This window comes from Astatotilapia calliptera, chromosome 8 (assembly GCF_964374335.1).
Source record: "Astatotilapia calliptera chromosome 8, fAstCal68.1, whole genome shotgun sequence".
NCBI lineage: Eukaryota > Metazoa > Chordata > Actinopteri > Cichliformes > Cichlidae > Astatotilapia > Astatotilapia calliptera.
This window is the reverse complement of record NC_137429.1, coordinates 3,788,757-3,807,766: the sequence shown is the minus strand read 5'-3', so window position 1 is coordinate 3,807,766 and position 19,010 is coordinate 3,788,757. Positions and strand designations below refer to the sequence as shown.

The 19,010-nt window shown below is 41.7% G+C and overlaps 1 protein-coding gene across 3 annotated transcripts in view; it reads left to right on the top strand.

Moving 5' to 3' along the window:
- Positions 1-19,010, top strand: part of LOC113028019 (SRC kinase signaling inhibitor 1) — a 140,941-nt gene that overhangs the window by 96,346 nt on the left and 25,585 nt on the right. For all 3 annotated transcript variants that reach the window (XM_080305290.1, XM_080305292.1, XM_080305293.1), the window contains 7 exons: positions 2,745-2,874; positions 4,263-4,434; positions 10,282-11,219; positions 12,517-12,606; positions 15,258-15,298; positions 15,574-15,597; positions 18,389-18,549. In XM_080305290.1, coding sequence (XP_080161416.1) covers positions 2,745-2,874; positions 4,263-4,434; positions 10,282-11,219; positions 12,517-12,606; positions 15,258-15,298; positions 15,574-15,597; positions 18,389-18,549 — 1,556 coding nt within the window. The remainder of the gene's footprint in view (positions 1-2,744; positions 2,875-4,262; positions 4,435-10,281; positions 11,220-12,516; positions 12,607-15,257; positions 15,299-15,573; positions 15,598-18,388; positions 18,550-19,010) is intronic.

The following is a 19,010-nucleotide window of genomic DNA, read 5'->3' as shown; positions in this document are numbered from 1 at the left end:
GTGTTGCTCTCTTCGCATTTCACAGCACAGCAGTGTGAGCCTTAGCTATAGTAGCCTCTTATTAGGTACATCAATACATTTCGTCAACTGTTCTGCCATCACATTCTTTTTTTATTGATCCACTTTCAGTTACAGGTTTTATAACAGACATCACAATCTCAGAATGTAAAGGAACAAGAAGAACAAACCATTAGAAATATGTCGAAATGTAATGTTGTTTTTATCCCAGCACCACTGTAAACAGATATGTTCTTTAAGTGAGAAACTGCAAAATGAACAGGAGCTGGGGTGAAGGTGGGTTGCAAAGATGCTTGCATATCAACACCAAATGTGCACAGGCTGAAGCAGCTTGAATTATGGTCCATGTTTAAGCTACTCAATTGGATGTGCATATGGGCATCATCTGAACTGTCAGCTAATATTAGCTGGCACTGACATCAGCTGATCTACAGAGCTTATCCCAGCTGAAACAGGGCGAGAGGCGGGGTACACGCTGGACATATTGCCAGCCTGTTGCAGGGCAAACACAAAATAGACTAGTCTGAGCTCAATTTAATGGACAGTGTGCTTAAAAGAGCTGTTTGAACCCGTTTTTCAGCCATAGAATAGTATTTTTAAAAGCTGTTGAAATGTGTGTTATCACACACACAAAGGCATCAGCACCTTTCCTTTCAAGTTAATGACCACACACCTGTGCAGGCTGGTTATGCCAAAGAAGTGCTGATTATTGACATCAAACTTGGCCAGTAGACCCGAAAGCATAGCTCACTGTTGAGTCTAAAAACCAAGTCATGACGTCTTGATGCTTAAATCCATCTTTTGCACTGGAAGACCCACAAATTAACCACCCAGCGTGTCACAGGCTGGGTCTCTGACCCAGCGCGCTGAGTGTAGTTGGTATTTGTCTTATGTTAGATTTGTGATGATGGTTCATGTGGTATTCTTATTTAGGTTTTAGTTGAGGTTAAAATCAGCCATTATGTATCATTGTCTCCTTGGTTTCTGTGTGTGGGTCCTCGTCTAGTCTCTCATATGTTTTAGGTCTGAGCTTGTATTGTCACATTTACGTCTCCGTGTTTCCTGTTTTATTTTGAAGGAGTCTTATGTTCTTTGTTCATTGTATTTAGTTTTACTTCCCCTGTCCTGTCATTAGGCTCATATCAGCCATGTGTTCCCACTTCCCCTGATCACCTCCCGTGTCCTCTGTTTTCCGTATGTCATTGTCAGGTCGTCTGTTATCGTCAGCACAGTCTTCATAGGTTTTTCCTCATAGCTCTCACTGTGTTTCACAGTAGCCTTCATTTACACAGTGTTCATTCTCATAGTGTCCATAGGTCTGTGAAGGTTCTCAGTCATCCAGGTCATCGTAGTCAAAGGAGCTTGCAAAGAAAAGTGTCTGGACTTCTTTAAGTTGCTTGAAGACGTTTCACCTCTCATCCGAGAAGCTTCTTCAGTTCTAAGGTCAAATGGCGGAGAGTCCCAGATGTAAACCCAGTGGGAGTATCCCCCCAAAGATGGACAAAAGGACCCCACCTTATCATGCGATTTCCTGGTGTGGGTGGGGCCAGTTTTCACAATGAGCTCACCCGAAACCCTGCCTGATTGGGACCCACACCCGTTTTCACACCTTGGCTCATGTGATTAGAGGATCATCAGGGGGTCCTTTATCCCTCTGTGGGGGGTCACTCCCACTGGGTTTACATCTGGGACTCTCCGCCATTTGACCTTAGAACTGAAGAAGCTTCTCGGATGAGAGATGAAACGTCTTCAAGCAACTTAAAGAAGTCCAGACGCTTTTCTTTGCAAGCTCCTTTGAATAGTGTCCATAGGTTTTTCTTAGTTATATATTTTACCACTGCTTACAGCCAAATAAAGGCTCGCCTTTTGTTAACTCCTCCAACTCCTCTCTGCATCCACTTCTGGGTCCTATAAATAAAACACACCGGCGCACCCCGCTGTGACACAGCGTGTCTTTTTCCCAGAAGCAAGAGCATCATTGGCAACATTGCTGGCAACATTAGATCTGCATCAGATTAACTTATCCTGGGTCAGTTATTACCACCGAAAAAAATCGCCTGTGTCTATACATTATGCACTTAATAAATTATCGTTGACCCTACGGGTTTTATTGTAAAACAAGTATGAAATGCCTTTGTGTTGCATTAAAAGGTCTCACAAAGTCTTGAATTTAATTTGGTAAACACTGCAGAAACCCTGACTAATGGTGAGCAGGAGGAACATTTACAATCTGACCACTGACATTTAGATCAATCTGCAGCACAGCATACAGGCCACGTATAATTAAACAGGAACTTAACACTAAAATTCATTAAATCATTTTGTGTAACATATCGATTTAGACCTCAGTCTTCAGTATTTATTCCAACTAATTTAGTTAATTGCCTTTTTTTAACAGTAAATTAAGCTGAACAAAGTAAAACATGTTGTACTCTCACCCTGCTCCCACATATGGGTTTCGTTGAGATGGAGAGCTTTAGATCGGAGGTGGTAACGAGGGAAGTGCCTGCTGTATAGACGGTAAGAGCAGCGCAAACGGAGGGATTATGCCAAGCAGTGTGCTTTCAGCTAAAATGGATGATTATTAGCTGCTTCTACACTGTTGAAAACTTTGAGGTGAAAATTGTTCGTACGCTCTCTGCCTTCATCACCGACTCCAAACTTCACCCCACCCCCATCTACCACTGTGAATCTCCCCCATTGCTCCTCCCCATCCATAAATGCAGGGATCTTGTTCCTCCAGCTTGGGGAGGAGACTCGCAGGGTTCACCTGACCCACGAGCTGACCAGCCTGGACACTCTGAGGGCCCTCATCGTGCACATGTTCCCCCAAAGGCTCACCATGGCCATGCTCAGGTAGGTCGACATCCACGAACGCAGGATATTAACACGTCTGCATGTTTATCGATCTGTTTAGATCTTTTACAAACGTTCTGCAGTGCAATATTTACACTTCATTTATGGCATGTTTTATAAATCAATCTCAAGGTCAGAGGCTGTCGGTGATTCATTTCAGCTCCATCCTCAACCAGCCACACATGAAAATTCATTTCTTTAAACAGATGGGGAATAAAAGCAGGAGAGGGCACTGAAAATGACGATGACTTATATTTTTCTTTAAATATTCTTTAAATGCCACATTTCATTTCCAAAAATGTCTAAAACAACCCTCAATTTAATGTTTTTGGTTAGCTTAGCTTGCTAATGCTGACTACTAATTTCTCTCCATGTAACCAGAGAACAACCCCAGAATTGAACTCATCATATATCATCATATTTTTGGTAAAAATGAGATATGTAGCTTTATCAGCTAGATTTAAATCAACCTTATTTTTGATCTATTTTCATTTTAATAACTTTTGATGGTGAAGTTCTACTAAAAAAATGTGAAAATATGTATTTTAAGACCAGAAATGATCACAGAGAATATTTAGTTTTTATATATGATTTAATAACTGTTTGAATATTTGAAAACCGTGACCATCATTAGCTTGTCGTGCTGCTCTTTTATCGCTATGTTCTTTAACCAGAAAGGAAACGGTTTGGCTACCATAAGCCATCTCTAATGGGTTTTGATGTGATGGTGGAAAGTGAGCAGACTGTAAAAAGTCAACGGTCCTTGTGTTAATCTTGTGTCCATCCACACATTTTGCAGAATTACTTAAATAAAACGACGCGATTCTGCACCAAGATCTAAAGGATTCTTCTATTTTTCATGTTAAGCCACTAAGTTTGATAAATTCAGCCTATTTTTTTTTATCAACTCTTGTCTTGGTTGCAGCAAATACATATAAATAAAAATCTCATGTGGTGTCTTTGGTTTGAAAGTTGCACTGCTGACCAACACCAATAAGCTGCCCATTCATTTAATCTTAGCTGCAATATGTTTTTGAACACGTGTGCGTTCAGGACAAAGAACTGGGTCAAAAACATCAATAATCATTTTCATTAAGTTCTAAATTTTTGTTTCTCTCTAGAATCTCCCATGTTAGTTATCCACAGCACTTTTTTACCTTTAAACACTGAACATTAGATTTCTGATTAACCTAATATCAGTCCGCTTCCAGCTGATTCTCTCATTACGAGCACCTCATGCAGTTAGAAATCCTCCTCCCACTCTCCAAGTGAACGTACATCACTGTATCATATTAGTGTGTAACAGATGCTGAAATTGTCTTTGCATGGACTGTTTATCAGTGTTTGCGTCTTTTTTTGTGTGTGCGTTGACAACTATTGATATTCAGGTCTCCCAGCACGGCTCTGTTGATTAAAGATGAGACCCGTAATGTCTTCTATGAGCTGGAGGACCCACGGGACGTTCAGGACCGCTGCGTAATTAAGATTTACTGCAAAGAGCCCATCTACAGCACCTACCCTGGACATCACAACCCACACCTGGCAAACGGAGACCTGCGGGTAAGTGTGAGTCTGCGTGCACACAAACGCCTGGAGGAAAGAGACAAATAAGCCTTGGTGTTCAAAACACAGAGAAAGAGGGTTAAACGCTACAGGTGCATTCATGAACAGCTTCTCCCATTTTTCTCCTTCTCTCTGGCCGTGAGGACTGCGTGTGTCTACAGAACTAAAAGAATAAACTTCGCCAAGGTCAAACACTCATGTTTTTTACTTCTCAGCTGTTTTTAAGCCGCCAGGTGAGAGGCCGGGTGGGCAGCGTGGACACCCAAGTTTGTGAAGGCGATAACTCAAGAACGAGGCGACATCAGAGTTTCATATTCATATCATCGGTATACCTACTAAAAATCTTGGATCACTTTGGGTCTGGCGAGGTGTTGTAAAATTTTGAAGTTGATAGCGGATAGCATAAGTGTTTCTACCATGTGGCCGCCAGTACTTTTATTATTTATTGTTCATTTAGATGAGGAGATTTTTAATGCTGGATTTTCTGCTTCCCTTTAGGGTTAGAAATATGATAAACATTCATGGGTAGAGAATATTTCTGCTATTTAAAATTGCAAAACACCAGTAGACCAGGAGGTTGAACAAAGCCCTAAACCAAAAGAAATATGGAGTTTGGAAATTTGCCTTTAAACGTCTTTAGAAATACAGTATCCTACTTTAATAATCAGTTCTCTGTTTAAGTGTTTTACCAAAATGCAAAGTAAGGGCAGAAGATGATCCCTTTTCTTCATTGCAGACTCAAACTCTGTGCAGTCCTGTCATAAATAATGTTTCATAATTCCCTTTGAAAACTCTTATTCATATACTCTCACGCCCACATCAATCTCCCATGAAACACTGATTTTATATCTTTTTACACATGCTAGTTTGCATTACACAATGTGTTCAGGCTTAAGTTAGTTTCATTCACTCGTCGAGAGTGAGTCATGTGACTTTTTCCCAACACTGAGCCTGGACGAGCGCCAGTCTTTCACATCTCCCGTGCTGAGTGGGCTGCATGCCAGCAGACTGCAAAACTGCAGAAACACTTCTCTGAGATGACACTCGTACTCCAGTTCGTCTGAGGACTGACTCGTGGATGCAGTCTTTTAATTGCTGAAGCTGAGGTATTATTTCCCTAACTTCAAATGAAAACAGTTCCCACCGACTCACCATATGCACATGCAAGCTAGTGCTGTTCAAATAGACCAGAGAGCCAAACTACCATTACAGCCAGATTAAATATGGCATTGCTTCCACAGGAGAGCAAATGAATGCAGTGTATTTCAACCTAAACACGTCTAGGAAATAAATAATAACAATATTAATAGAAGTTCTGCTTTGGGAAACATGGGAAAAATCTCCCCAGTAGTCAATCATTCAGTCAGAACTGTTAACATTTCAAGATTTAGGGATTTCTGGGATTCTGAGGGGATCAGTCTGGGAACCCATCATCTAGTCTGCTGGCTTGGCCTTTTGATGCTTTCTTTCAAGGCTTTTTGGGTGGCCAGCAGTTATCTGGAGGGACACTTCCTGTTGTGTCCACAAGTTTAATGGATTTAAAAAGCTAAAATCTTCCCAAACAATAGCCATTTTTTTTACACTAAACACTATTAATAGCCGTTAGACTACAAATTGAAAGCATAATGCTAATAATCTTGTCCTTTATCCAAAGATAATGAACATCTATGCACAGATACCTCTTTGGAGCGATTCATTTTGACTCATTTTTAGATCTTCCAGAGTATAAAAGATGAACATACCTTACAGGTTTGAAAGGTGAAGCCTTGATACCTGAATCCTTCAGGAGGAGCAGACTCATCTGGTGGCAAAATAAGTTCTGATTGTGAAGAAGTCCTTCGAATGTCCTTTTTTTCCCTGATGAGTTTATGGAATCAGTCACTAGATTCAAGCATAAGCAAGTATTTTGGAGACGTTGGGAAGGAAAAACTCCCTTTTTTGCAGGAAGAAACCTCTGGCAGAAGCTTGGGATGTGCAGCCCTCTGCGAGGGGAGGAAGACAGTACAAAGACTGAGATTCAGTAATGAAATATGAAGTTCATTTTGTAAATTTTGATCAATGTTTGAGTAATAAAGGAGGCTGATGCTTGGTTAGGGTTTGTGTTAATGACTGGTCAATCACAAGTCATTAACCAAAGTGTCCCTCGGTTTCTCAGAGAGGTCTCAGTTTTCATTGTGCTATAAAACTACTGGTGTATTAAAATGTACTTATCAACCCATCTTTATTTGAGCTGATGATCAGCCGCCTGTAAATCACATCCTCCTGTCCAGCAGCCACAGTGGGATTTATTTTAACACATCAATCAGTTTCTGGCAACATAAATGTGGCATCTGCTTCATTAGCATGATTACTAATGCTTCATGCATTTTGTTACAGCAGGAGCAAAGCAAACCTTTGCATGTCATTCACTTTTCGCAGCGTTGGCATTTTCAGCACAAAACCCCGAATGCATTTTGTTGCCTCCTAATTACAGTGTGATTATGGAAATGAGGATCTGCAATTTAAAGTGTTAGAGAACGCTCCTTTTATAGGATAAAGCAAATGATGAACTAGATAAATTACATTACAGGAAGGCAGACATATGCAGCGCACATGCTGTGAAAAACGAATCTACGTATTTAACAGCTGAAGTGAGGCGAGTGCCGTCGGCAGCAGCGTGTTTTCTGACACATTTCGGTGTTTCAGTTTGCTGTCTATGAAACATCCTGGGGCTTTTTGTTTGCGTGTGTGCATGCGATTGGTTTACTGTCTGCCTGTGTGCGTGATTTGCAGCTGCCCGTTAATGCGCTGGAGGTCAGCTGTTCCCAAGGGATTGTTCCCCATCTTCAGCTCTGAAATCTTCGTAGCGTTTTACAGTCTTATCAAACCAGCAGGCTTACCTTGAGCTGGATGTGTGTGAGGTGCATTGTCAAGGTGAGGACGAGGACGTGTGTGTGTATGTGTGAGCTTATTGAACTCTTGCCAGCATAGCCAAAGATCACTCCCTGATTGCAGGCCACAAAAGCATGACGAGGATTACTGAAGCCGGACTGTGTGACTGGAGGACAGAATGAAGAGGAGATTGATTGGTAGATTTCCCACAGCGGGAGAACGGGCAGTTTTGAATGGCACAGTGGGATGAAGCTTTCAGGAGCGCACCTGCGATAGGCGTCTTGCGACTTTAGGGGGTGGAATGAAATGTCTGCATGTCTTCGGCGCACTTAAAGGATGGTGTCGATACGAGGCTGTTGCTAAGATACAAGATGGAAGATGATGGCCCCAGAGTGCTGCGAGGCTGTCCACTGGGTGTTGTTAGAAAAGACCCGAGGGTTATTATGTGGAAATATTGGCTTTTCAATTTGCATCATCTCCAGGAGAGATAGCTCTGTGCGTCACAAGCAATTACAGCGTCGTCTTCTTTTGTGCTTCTTTGCCGTATCTATTACTCTTCTGTCTGGTCGCCTTCAAAGCACGGCTTTTACTCACACCCTCCGCTCCCCGCTTTGTTTTGTCTTTCAATCTGACATGTGGGTCTGATGCCAAAAGATTATCCCTTCATGCACAGCCTGTCAATAAAGCATCAAGTGCAACTTAAACTGCACTCAGAGGGGCAATTTAGAGTCCTTCCTGTCAATCAGGAAGTGGCATCTATGAACTACTGGCTGTTACAGTAAGTTGCCCTTTTTTAAAAGAAATAGCTAGTTGTCAAGCTGATTGTTGAATTTCTGAAAAGTCAAAAACTGACAGACGTTATGGGTAAAGCATTCTAGTATCATTGTGAAATCTCTGCCTCTCCTTAACTGTGTTCAACCACAGTGAGAACAAATTGTATCCCTTCCCCAAAGTGATTAATGCCACCAGTGAAATCAGACTTGGACGTTCAGTCGCTGCTCTTCTGATGGTGCAGCTAAAACCATATACAGTGTGTGATCCTTTTCCAAATCTACCCTAATACCTGCCATCAATAGATCTCTTTAGCTTGAAAACTGCCTCAAAAACTTCTGAATTGCAGACAAGAGGTTACCTCCTTTTCCCGTCCAGAGATTTGGAGAGATGTGGATAAAAGAGAGGTGACATGCTGCAGAATATGTAATGTCTTTTATATAATAACAGTGTGATGACGTGCTATAATCATCAAGTCTTCTTCATTTTAATGCTGAACTCCGCAACAACTAGCTCGCTTTCTCTGGATGCTTTTATAACATGATTTGATTGGCCTGCAGCAGCTAAATAACATTTAATCTTCTGTGTTGTGTTTGATTGAATCCACTGTGTACAAGCGCAAAACACGAGATTAAGAATATTTTGTGAATGAACTGATTAATCTCATTAGAGAGTCAGGAGTCAAGTTTAGGTTCTAAACTTGTTTAGTTTGAATTCATGATTATTATATGAAGTTACCCTAACAGAAGCAATAAATAATAAATATAATAGCACTCTTCATGGCCTGTAGGTCCATTATGGTTGCTGCGTTTCATTATTCATGAATGTGAAAATTTTTAATCTCCCCGGCTCAACATCAAATTCCTTTTTTCCTCCACAAATCGCACTTTTAGTATAACTTTAAATTTTAAACTGTTACTTTAATGATATTTCTAAAGAATCTTGTTATTGGATTTGAACAAGTCGTTTCAGACCTCAGAGCTCCATCGAATTATTAATACTGTAACTATAATGATATTCAGCTAGGTGACGGACACCATCCTCAGTTTCACTTTCTATTTAAACCTCACTTCCAGGCCCATGACAGCTGTTGTGGGATTGGAAGTGTGGACTAGAGATAAGATGGGGAAAGGACATAAAATCAGTAAAGCACTGATTCAGTCTGTTAACAGACTCACAATCTGTCCAACAACCTGTGAGATTGCAGCAACTTCCACCAAAGAGTTTGTGACTATTTTGCCTGTTCATGTTCAGTAACACCACGTCTCTGAGTTCTCTCTATGCACCACCTCACTCATGCAGACTCCCAACATGTGACGTGGTATCTCTTCCCTTTGACTGGGTAAGAATGGAAAAATGGCTTCAATCTCATAATGTCATTTACCAATAAACCATTTTCTTTAGTTGGTGAGTCAACATGAGTCACATTTACTGTGAACAAAAACAGTGGAGCCGCTATGATTTACACAGGCCAAAAGAGTTGACCTTTATTTTTGCCACTGTAATGTTATCCAGGTCTGATTCACTGAGGCAGCGGTCTAAATAAAGATGCCCAGACCGACCTTCTCGCCTCCAGCTCATCTGGGGGGATGCTGAATCATTCTCAGGCAAACCAACTGACATAATTGTCTCTAGTATATCCTGGGTCTGCCCTGGGGTCTCCTTTTAGTTAGATATGCCTCAAGGAGGCCTTCTAGTCAGATATGTGAATAACCTCAAATGACTCCTTTTGATGCAAAAAAAGCAGCAGGTCTACTCTAAACCCCTCTTGAGTTGCTGACCTCCTCACCCTGTCTCTGTAATTCTAGATCTCGTTTGGAGGGAGGTCATTTCCACCACTTATATCATTGATCTTAGTCTTTTAGAGACTACTTTCAATTCATGGCAATAGGTGAGAGTGAGTCGACTAGTAAATTTACTTGCAGTGGTCCTAAAGCACCCCCAAAAGGATTCCCCAAGGTTCCACACAGTCAAAAGCCTTCTGCAAGTTTAACAACCACTTGTGGACTTGTTGGCAAAAACTCCCACACGCCTTTGAATTTTCATGAGAGTGTAAAGAATAGATGCTCAACAAAGCCCACGATGTTCTTCCCAAATTATACTTTTGACTTGTGGGCAAACTTTCCAGCACCCTGTACTGATCTGTACTCGATGGACATGTGCTATGTATCCAGGAATAACAGTTATGTTCTTTGTTTGTAGAGGGAGATGGTGTATGCACCCCAGGACTCTCCACCCAACCGCCGCCTGAGCAATCCACCGATGTCTTCCCAGCATTCATCTTCCTCTGCTTCCCCTCCCCAAGGCTCACCCTCCCGTGCTCGTCTACTTTACAGTGGCGGAAGGCCTTCTTCCTATGCCGGGCCACACCACCACACCCACTCCCTGCCTCACCCTCACTCCCAGTCCCACCACTCCTCTCCCCACCAGCAGCCCCAGCTCCACCAGCCCCACCAGCCCCACCACCCCCAGCCGGCCTTCTGCGCCTCCTCCAGTGCCATACTTGAGCGCAGGGACGTGAAGCCCGACGATGAAATGGGGGGATCCCGAAGCATGGTGCTGCTGAGGGGGGATGATCGTGGTGGGGGCGGGATTTACGCAGACCCCTACACTCTGGGTCCAGATCCAAGTCGGCTTAGCCTCGCAGGGGGTCCTCACTCTCCTTTGCCAGCAAGAGCCGACCCATACGGCTCCTTATACCGCCGTGGTGGAGGTGGGGGTGGTGGAGGTGCTGCATCAGTGCGTTCACTCACCTCCTATTCAGCAGCTGCACTACAAGGAGAACTGATGGAAAACAGCGCTCTCTACAGGCCCGGAGGACCTCTTTATAACGATGCCTATGCTGCGTCTCTGTTGGCCATGGGGTTGCGGGTGCCTCCACCCTCCTCCCCGCAGAAGATACCTGACATGAGAGATTCCTATGGAGCAACCATGCCCAATCGGGGTTCTCCAGGGAGACAGAATTTGCGAAGAGACTCTGTGACCTCTTCGGTGTTTGGGGAAAGTCCCAAAGCCCGGGGTCAGGGACCAGGACTGGGTCTCACCTCAGAGCAGCTGTGCCTGTTGGCTGGTGCCGGAGGGGATGGAGGTGGACCTGTAAGCTTCGGCTCACCTCTGCTGGGGAATGAGACAGAAACCAGGTACTTATCATTTTTTATTAATTGCTGGCAATTCATATGTGTATGTGTGGAGGATGTCTACTTTGTTTTCCTATGGTAATGTTAACAGACTTCATGAGTGATTTTGATAATTTTGCCATTAAAACTAGAAATTACTCGCACCTTACCAACAACCAGTTTGTGCTCAGAGCTTGGTGATCTTGCATCTCTTCTAATATGAGAATGTCAGTACTGTTTATCACTGGTAGATGTGCAAATTTATGAATCACTCCCCAGCTGCTTTATTCTTATGGTAGAGATTAGTGATCCTGAGAAGCTTACATAGAGAAACACGTGAGATGGCAGGTGAATCACAGGCAAAGATGAGGACTTCAGGGATATCTGCTTATGTACAGTTTTAAGCAAGCGCACAAGCAAGAAATTAGATATATATGAAGACAAATCGTATACAACAGTTATGACCAATCTTAAGTACTATAAAATTTGTACAGTTTAGCAGAACTGATCAATATTAAAAATATGATTAAAAAAATTATGCTACTATCATAGTTATGTAGTGGTGGCAATGTGTTTTTAAAAAAAATGGATGCAGATATTTAGTTTTGTTCTAAAGCCTCAATTGTGGCATATTGCCCAATGCCATGTTTGTTTGTTTGTTTTGAAGTGATGAGAGTTTGATGGTGATATAATTTTATTTGCTAACATCAGCTAGCTTGGCTAGCAAGCTGCATCTTTAACTGTACGAGTGCAATGCAGAGAGACCTATATCTGCCATTTAGTGATAGTTTATAAACTAATGAAGTACTAGAATTGTATTTACTTCACAAAATGAAAGCACACACTTCTTAAATGTTCTGGTTTAGTGTAGAGCTCCCAGTGACGACACAAGTGTTGCTCAAAGTGGCCACGCCTCTAATTTCAAGTCTTAAAATACAAAAGGGCATGCTAAAACAATGCATCCATATTGCAGTTGTTATAATGTAGCAAACTATACTTAGAGACCAGAACCATTTTTGTAGCATTTAGCACGAGAGTCTGTGGCAAATGATTCACTTTGGAGCCAGCTTCATGTGCCATTGGCATGCGACACTTATTTGCTTTTTCAGTCCTGATAGCTGCTGTTTAAGCAAAAGTAGATTTATTTTTATGTGAGGAGGTAATTTCATTGATTTCATAACACAAAAAACTCAAAAGTAATTACACTTGACTTTACATTTTAAATGAGGACTAAAAACTGAGAAACCTTTTAAGTTATGTTTTATGTAAAATGTGTATGAAACATCTGTTAGCCACCATTTCTGTGCATCTTTGAATCCAGGGAGCGTATGGAGGCGATGGAGAAGCAGATAGCCAGCCTGACCGGGCTGCTGCAGAGAGTACTGAGCAAAGCGCCTGAGGCAGAAAGCCCGTAAGACACACACACACACACACACACACGCAACAAACATGCATAGAAATTCTGTGAAAACACTTCATTTATACACACAAACACAGACACACGTTTGTCTGAAGCGAACAAATCCATTTTGTAGTTGTTACCTAGTGTACGATTTGTTCTTACACTTCTTTTGAACTAATCCAAAGCCCATTTACAGATCCATTCCTTACATACTGCCCTGAAAACTTGGAAATACAGAAAAGTACATGAAGTACGACCTACCCACATCCATAAAAAGTCTGATAAGAATTCAGTTCAGTTGATAATGTGTTAGAAAATATCACATTTACAACATTTGTAGACTGCTGGGAGATTTGCAGCGTGCAGTTTTAGCATTCAGGCTTAAAGTTTTATGTGATCGAAGTTTGTAAGATATTAATGAAGTGGACAGAAACATATTGTTAGTGTGATAAAGGCTTTTTAACAGGCTTTACACGGCAGGCTGTGGCTGAGAGGGAATGTCAGGATGCTTCTTCATCAGAGGGTCAGGGGTTTGAGTCTTGGCTCTTCCTATCAGCATGTTGAAGTGTCCTTGGGGAAAACTTTGAATTCTTCATTCGGGTACTCCCTTTAGGGCTCACCACAGCAGATCTCTATCATCCTCCTCTGCTACACCAAACCTCTGCATGTCCTTCTTCATCACACCCATGAACCTCCTTTCAGGCCTCTTCTCCTCCTGCCTGGCAGCTCCATCTTCAGCGTCCTTTGTCCAATATATTCACTATCCCTCCTCTGCACATGTCCAAACCATCTCAGCCATGGCTCTCTAATTTTGTCTCCAAACTGCTCAACCTGAGCTCACCCTTGACAATCACCTCCACCCACTCCTCCCCGCCTGCACTCTCTTCTTCACCTCTCTTTTGCACTTGCTTTGGATGTTTGACCCCAGCTTTTTAAACCCATCTACCTTCACAACCTCTGATATTTATAGTTTCATTGTTACACCTGTCTCGCTCTCAGTCACACGCATGAATTTATTCTACTTCTACTGACGTTCATTCTTCTTCTCTCCAGAGCATACCTCCACCTCTCCAAGCTTTCTTCCACCTGATAAAAATGTCTGCAAACATCATAGTACACAGAGACTCCTGCATGACCTCATTGATCAGCCTGTCCATCACCACAGCAAACAGCTGATCCCTGATGTAATCCCATCCCCACTTTGAATCCGAGTCGCTTCAACTACACCCCTCACCTTTGTGTTGCTGTCCTCATAAATTTCCTACACCAGCCTGACATACTTCTCTGCCGCTCCTGAAAGTCAGTACCAGTACCAGTACACTTCCCCTCCATTCTTCAGGGGTCTTGTGTTAAACATTCAGGATTAAAAAAAGCCCACTAGAGAGCTCAATACTTCCTAAACTCCAGTCATGCATCAGTCAGTGTTCCCATGACTGATAAAAACAATTTAAGGCAAAGTGGTGTGTGTGCATGCAAAAGTGCAGCACTTTCTAAGTACCAGGCCAAGCTGTGAGAGAAACAGGGAAAGACTTATCATTGCATGTTTTGGTTATGTCGAGTTGTTTGACCAGAGTTTGTGGTGAAGTCAAAAACTTTTGCAAAGATCCAGAGAAAAGCTGTTTGTCACCAACATTAAACACCTCCAAACTGCTGACCTTTTGCCGTGAGCTTCCTCCCTGCTGTAGCAGCCAGCGCACTGCTGATGTGCTGATGAAGTTAATTCAGTTCACCCCGGGGCCACCGATACCCACTCGAGCTCTCTGAGTAGGATCGGGTTGATATTCGATCCAAATGTTGGAGCTGAGCATCCTTAATTAAGTCCTTTAATTTGTCTTTCAGGGATTTTGTATTAACAGATGAGATTGGATGGATATATTTGGTATTACTGGAGCCAGAGACATGCTGACAGATGCTGTTTTTTGGTTGTGTGTTTCTTGGTGTGTGTGTGTGTGTGTGTTTCTGGGAGGCATTAGAGACTCAGCAGGATAGCATTTGGAAGCCCCGGGAAGCCTCAGATTTGCTGTACCCCAACATCATTAAAACATAAGACAAATTTAAACACTGTGGGAAAATAGAAGAAGGGCAGGTTACAATCCAAGTACTGTTTATGAAACTGAAGAGAAACTGTTTTTGATTCTGTGTTGTGCACTTTATTGCAATGTCATATTAAAGAAAATGAAGCTGCTGGCTGGAACCTTAAAGGCGAGAAGCCCTACTGATGCTTTTAGTTTGTAGCAGCCAGGATTCCTGTGTCCTGAACCTCCCACATTTCTTTTGAGTCACTATTGTGGGTGTTCATTTCAACATCCAAAAACCAGGGAAACCTTTTAATAAATGCATATATTTAATAAATAACTGCAGGCCTTATCATCTCTGTTGGTTTTCCGCCTTTTTTCTGGTTGTTATGATGTGGAAAAAGCTTTAAAATTCATATGTGTTTTGCTTCAGCTGAGGAAGAAAAAATTTAAATTTATGTTAAACAGCGATCTTCCCACTACGGTAGATCATGTAGGGAATAGTGAAGGAGCGAGGGAAAAAATCCCGACTACAGCAGCACGCACACTACATTCACACATTTTCCACCATATATCAATAGCTTCTCAGTAGCTCAGTCGATAGTGTGTTCTGGCTGTAAGTACTTTAACACTTGCCTCTTCCAGGGAGAAGATTGAGTCAGCCAGTGACTGCTCAGGAACTGACAGTAAGTGCTCACTACCAAAAAAAAAGAAAGAAAAGGAGACAAAGTATTTCCTATAACTGCCTGTCACTGCTTCACACTGCTGCCTGTTTGATAGCCACATAAATTAGCTCTTTTTCCTCACACAGAGCTGCTGCTATTTCATTTTCTCTGCATAATTCTTAAGGAGCCTCATATGTGATTGTAATGGCTGATTCTGCAAGCTTCCTCATACTGTACTGTACTGTACACGCTGGCTTTTGCTGCTCTGTAACTGGTGCCCATGCTTCTTGTTTTAGCTGGACGAACTATAAAAAAGAAAGGTAGCTACTGTATGTGTTCCTGAAGTGTCTGGTACCCCCCGTCTCACCCCTTCCCTGTTTTTATCTGGAGTCCCATGAGTTCCTAGTACATGTATACATGTCATTTTGAAGGATCTGCCTCTCTGACACCTTGTGTCCTTCACTTTCCCCTTTGTTCTATGGAGGGCCTAAACTGCCAAAATTAGAAATGATTAAATAAACAAATAAATAAAACTGGCTTAATAAAATTTAAAATACGTGATATTTCTGTTTTATTTGCATTTGCATAACATGTTTTTTCGCTAGTTCACCTTTTTATTTGCTCTTCATAACCTCAGGAGACTTTTATACCTGACTATCAGTTTACTGATGAATTTAACTCGGACTGCCCATGCCAAGCACATTGAGTAGCTAAGTAATAGCCAGCTGGGTAACTGCCCCCTGTTAGTTTGTATTATACAAAGCAAATGTTAAGTATACAATCATCAGCCACTTTTTTAGGGACAGCTGCTCATTAGGGCAAAATATCAGCCAATCATGTGGCAGGAACTCATTTAGGGATGTACATATGGTCACATGGAACAACCTCCTGAAGTTCAAACTAATCATCAGGCAATTTAAGTGACTTTGAAGGTTGTAAGGTTGTTGGTACCAGACAGGCTCTCTGAGAGAAACTGCAGATGTACTGGGAGTTTCACAAACCCACCTGTAGGACTTACAGAGAATGTCTGAAGAAAGAAAATATCTATTGAGCTGGCAGAATAAGGTGTCTTCTCTCAGAAAATGCTTTGCTGATGGTAGTGGTCATAAGAGAATAGCCAGACTTCTTCAGGTTAATAAGACACTTTAACACACTATAAGTAAGACATGAAGCGCAGTGTCTCTGAATGCACCGTCATGGGAGCCACTTCGCGGTGCCGTAATGGCATAAGGAGGGTTTTCTTAGAAGACTTTGGGCTGCACTCCATCAATCGAATACGTTTCTGTTGTCAATCATAATTTTAACCTCACGCCTAAAATACTATTTATATGATAATCCAGACATATTACTCGTTGCAGTAGCTGACTAACCTTAGCTCGCTTGCTCACTAAGTTGTCACTGGCAGACTTTTGAATTATCTGATGATATGATGATTGGCTCAGAGAATATTTTAATTCCTGTCATCCATTCTACCATCAGACAACAGATGGATCCAAATTCAACCTCACGACACTTTTTCAAATGACAGCTGTGCTCAAATGTTGCATGGAAACAGAGATGAAGAAAGAAGCCAGGGAATACATCTGGAAAATTATAATTAAATGATTCGTAAAACTGTCTATAAAAAAATAAAATGTATATTTAAAAAACAGAATCAAATAGGAAAAACAATATGTGTGTGTGGGTATAACATATCAACTACAATAAAAAAAAATTCTTTAGTGGATTATTCCTTACATTATGCACATTTTTAAACTTGAGCCATTTATTTTTTTTCTTTATTGCATTGTAATTTTGGCAGTTTTGGTCCTCCATAGTTTCCTGTGTTTTTGAGTGAGAAATCGCTGAGTTGCATTAAATTGGACACGACAAACTCTTTGCTTTGTCAAAGTTTTTCCCTTCAGCTTTTCAACTAAGGATGAATTTGCAGGCGATCAAAAGAGTTTGATGTTTGAACGTTTGTGCGTCAGAAAATTAGCTGCTTGTGGGAAACGCGGAAACATCTTTAGAAACATTGATTTCTTCACATAAAGTGTTCAGTTTTAGCCTCCTTTTTTCCTATTAAGGATCTAAAAAGATGATATTTTGCAATTTCAATTCAAATAATTTCCCCCAGGGATCAATAAAGTATTCTGATTCTGATTCTGATTCTGATATCTTATTTCATCGTAAATTACAGATAAGTCTGGATGTTCTGAGTCCCTTGCGACTTGAATTAGACTCTTCTGAAGAGTCGTTTTAGTTGTGATTTTTATATTTTAACTTCTCCCATTCACTCCAGCTGCTCCTTTTTTCTCCTGTCAGATTTTTATCTGCGTGTCTCACTGAATGATAAAAGTTAGTCAGTAATGGTTCGATTTGCTTGAGCTCTTATCTGTGGACTCTGTGCTGGCAGTTAAAAGCTTACAGAAAGATGAAGGCTGTGCTGAATTCTGGTTGACCGGGAGAGCTGCAGCAACTGTGCCCATAATCAGTTATACACAGAACCATTTCCTCACCTGTACAGGTGTCAGCATTGGGGTGTTACAGTCTTCCTCCTTGGTGTGGACAGCTGTAATTAGTTTTAAAAGAAGCCTTGAAATGCAACTCTTACACCCCCTCCTCTGTTACTAACTGACTGTCTTCCAGTTACTTTCCTTTGTCTTGTTCTGCATGATGCGTGTGTCAGAACGTAGCACTCATCGCCATTCAAGAGGATTTTCTCATTTAGAAACACTCACACTTTGTGGCTGTCTGGGAGACGCCTCTATAACGAGACTCTCGGATTAAGTGGAACTGCTGTTTTTCACTCCCGATCCTGTTTGTCCCCGAAGCCTCCCCATGCTGTTTATCACTGTTGAGTCTACATAAGACTGTAATCTCCACCTCTGACCTGCAGCACAGATAGAACTTGTCCTGGATTTCTGTTTTCAAATGTGCAAACATCCAGTATATTCTGTATTCATGCAGTCAACCAGCAGATGTTTCTCAAAATGCAGATTTCATTTGAAGCCTCTGATTTGGTAACAGTACTCTGGGACAATTTTCTATCAGCTCTAAATGTGCTCTAAAGGATCCCAATACAAGGAATGAATGAGTTCCCTGAAATGAATATCACTTTCTGCCGGGCAGCTTTGACACCATCTGCTCCTCTGGCCCTGATGCCTCCTCCACCCTCGGGGCCCAACCAGCCTGTGACGGTGTCCCGCCTGCAGATGCAGCTCCACCTACAAAGCCTGCAGCAGAACACCAACGCCCTGCGCAAACAGCTGTCACAGCTACGCAACATGCAGGTTTGTAAACAGACAATTTTGACTGAAAACTATTTTCAAATATGCAAACTAGCGTGTCACCCACACTTTTCCCCTCCCGTGATGTCATATTTTTTGTCAGCAAGGTTGTGCAAGCTTGGACCAAATATTAATATTAATGCCCCACTGTACAATACATTGAATAGCGTCGATCACCTGCTTCCCTCCTTTGCTCTCTGTTTCACTGTTGGTGGGTCTCCTCGGCTCTGCGCCAGCAGCAGAGGAAAAGCAGATTTTTTAGAAAAGAACTAAAGTGAAACGAGTTCACAAAGATTAGGAGAATAATATACATTTATTTTCATCATTTATTATTATATATTGTTTAAAATGTAGAACTTATTGAATCCTTTAAGAACTACTTTTTGATCCATGTTTCATATTATTGCACTTTATTTAAAAGAGCCTTGTAACCATTGAGTTAAGAGGGTTTTATCTATGTGCGG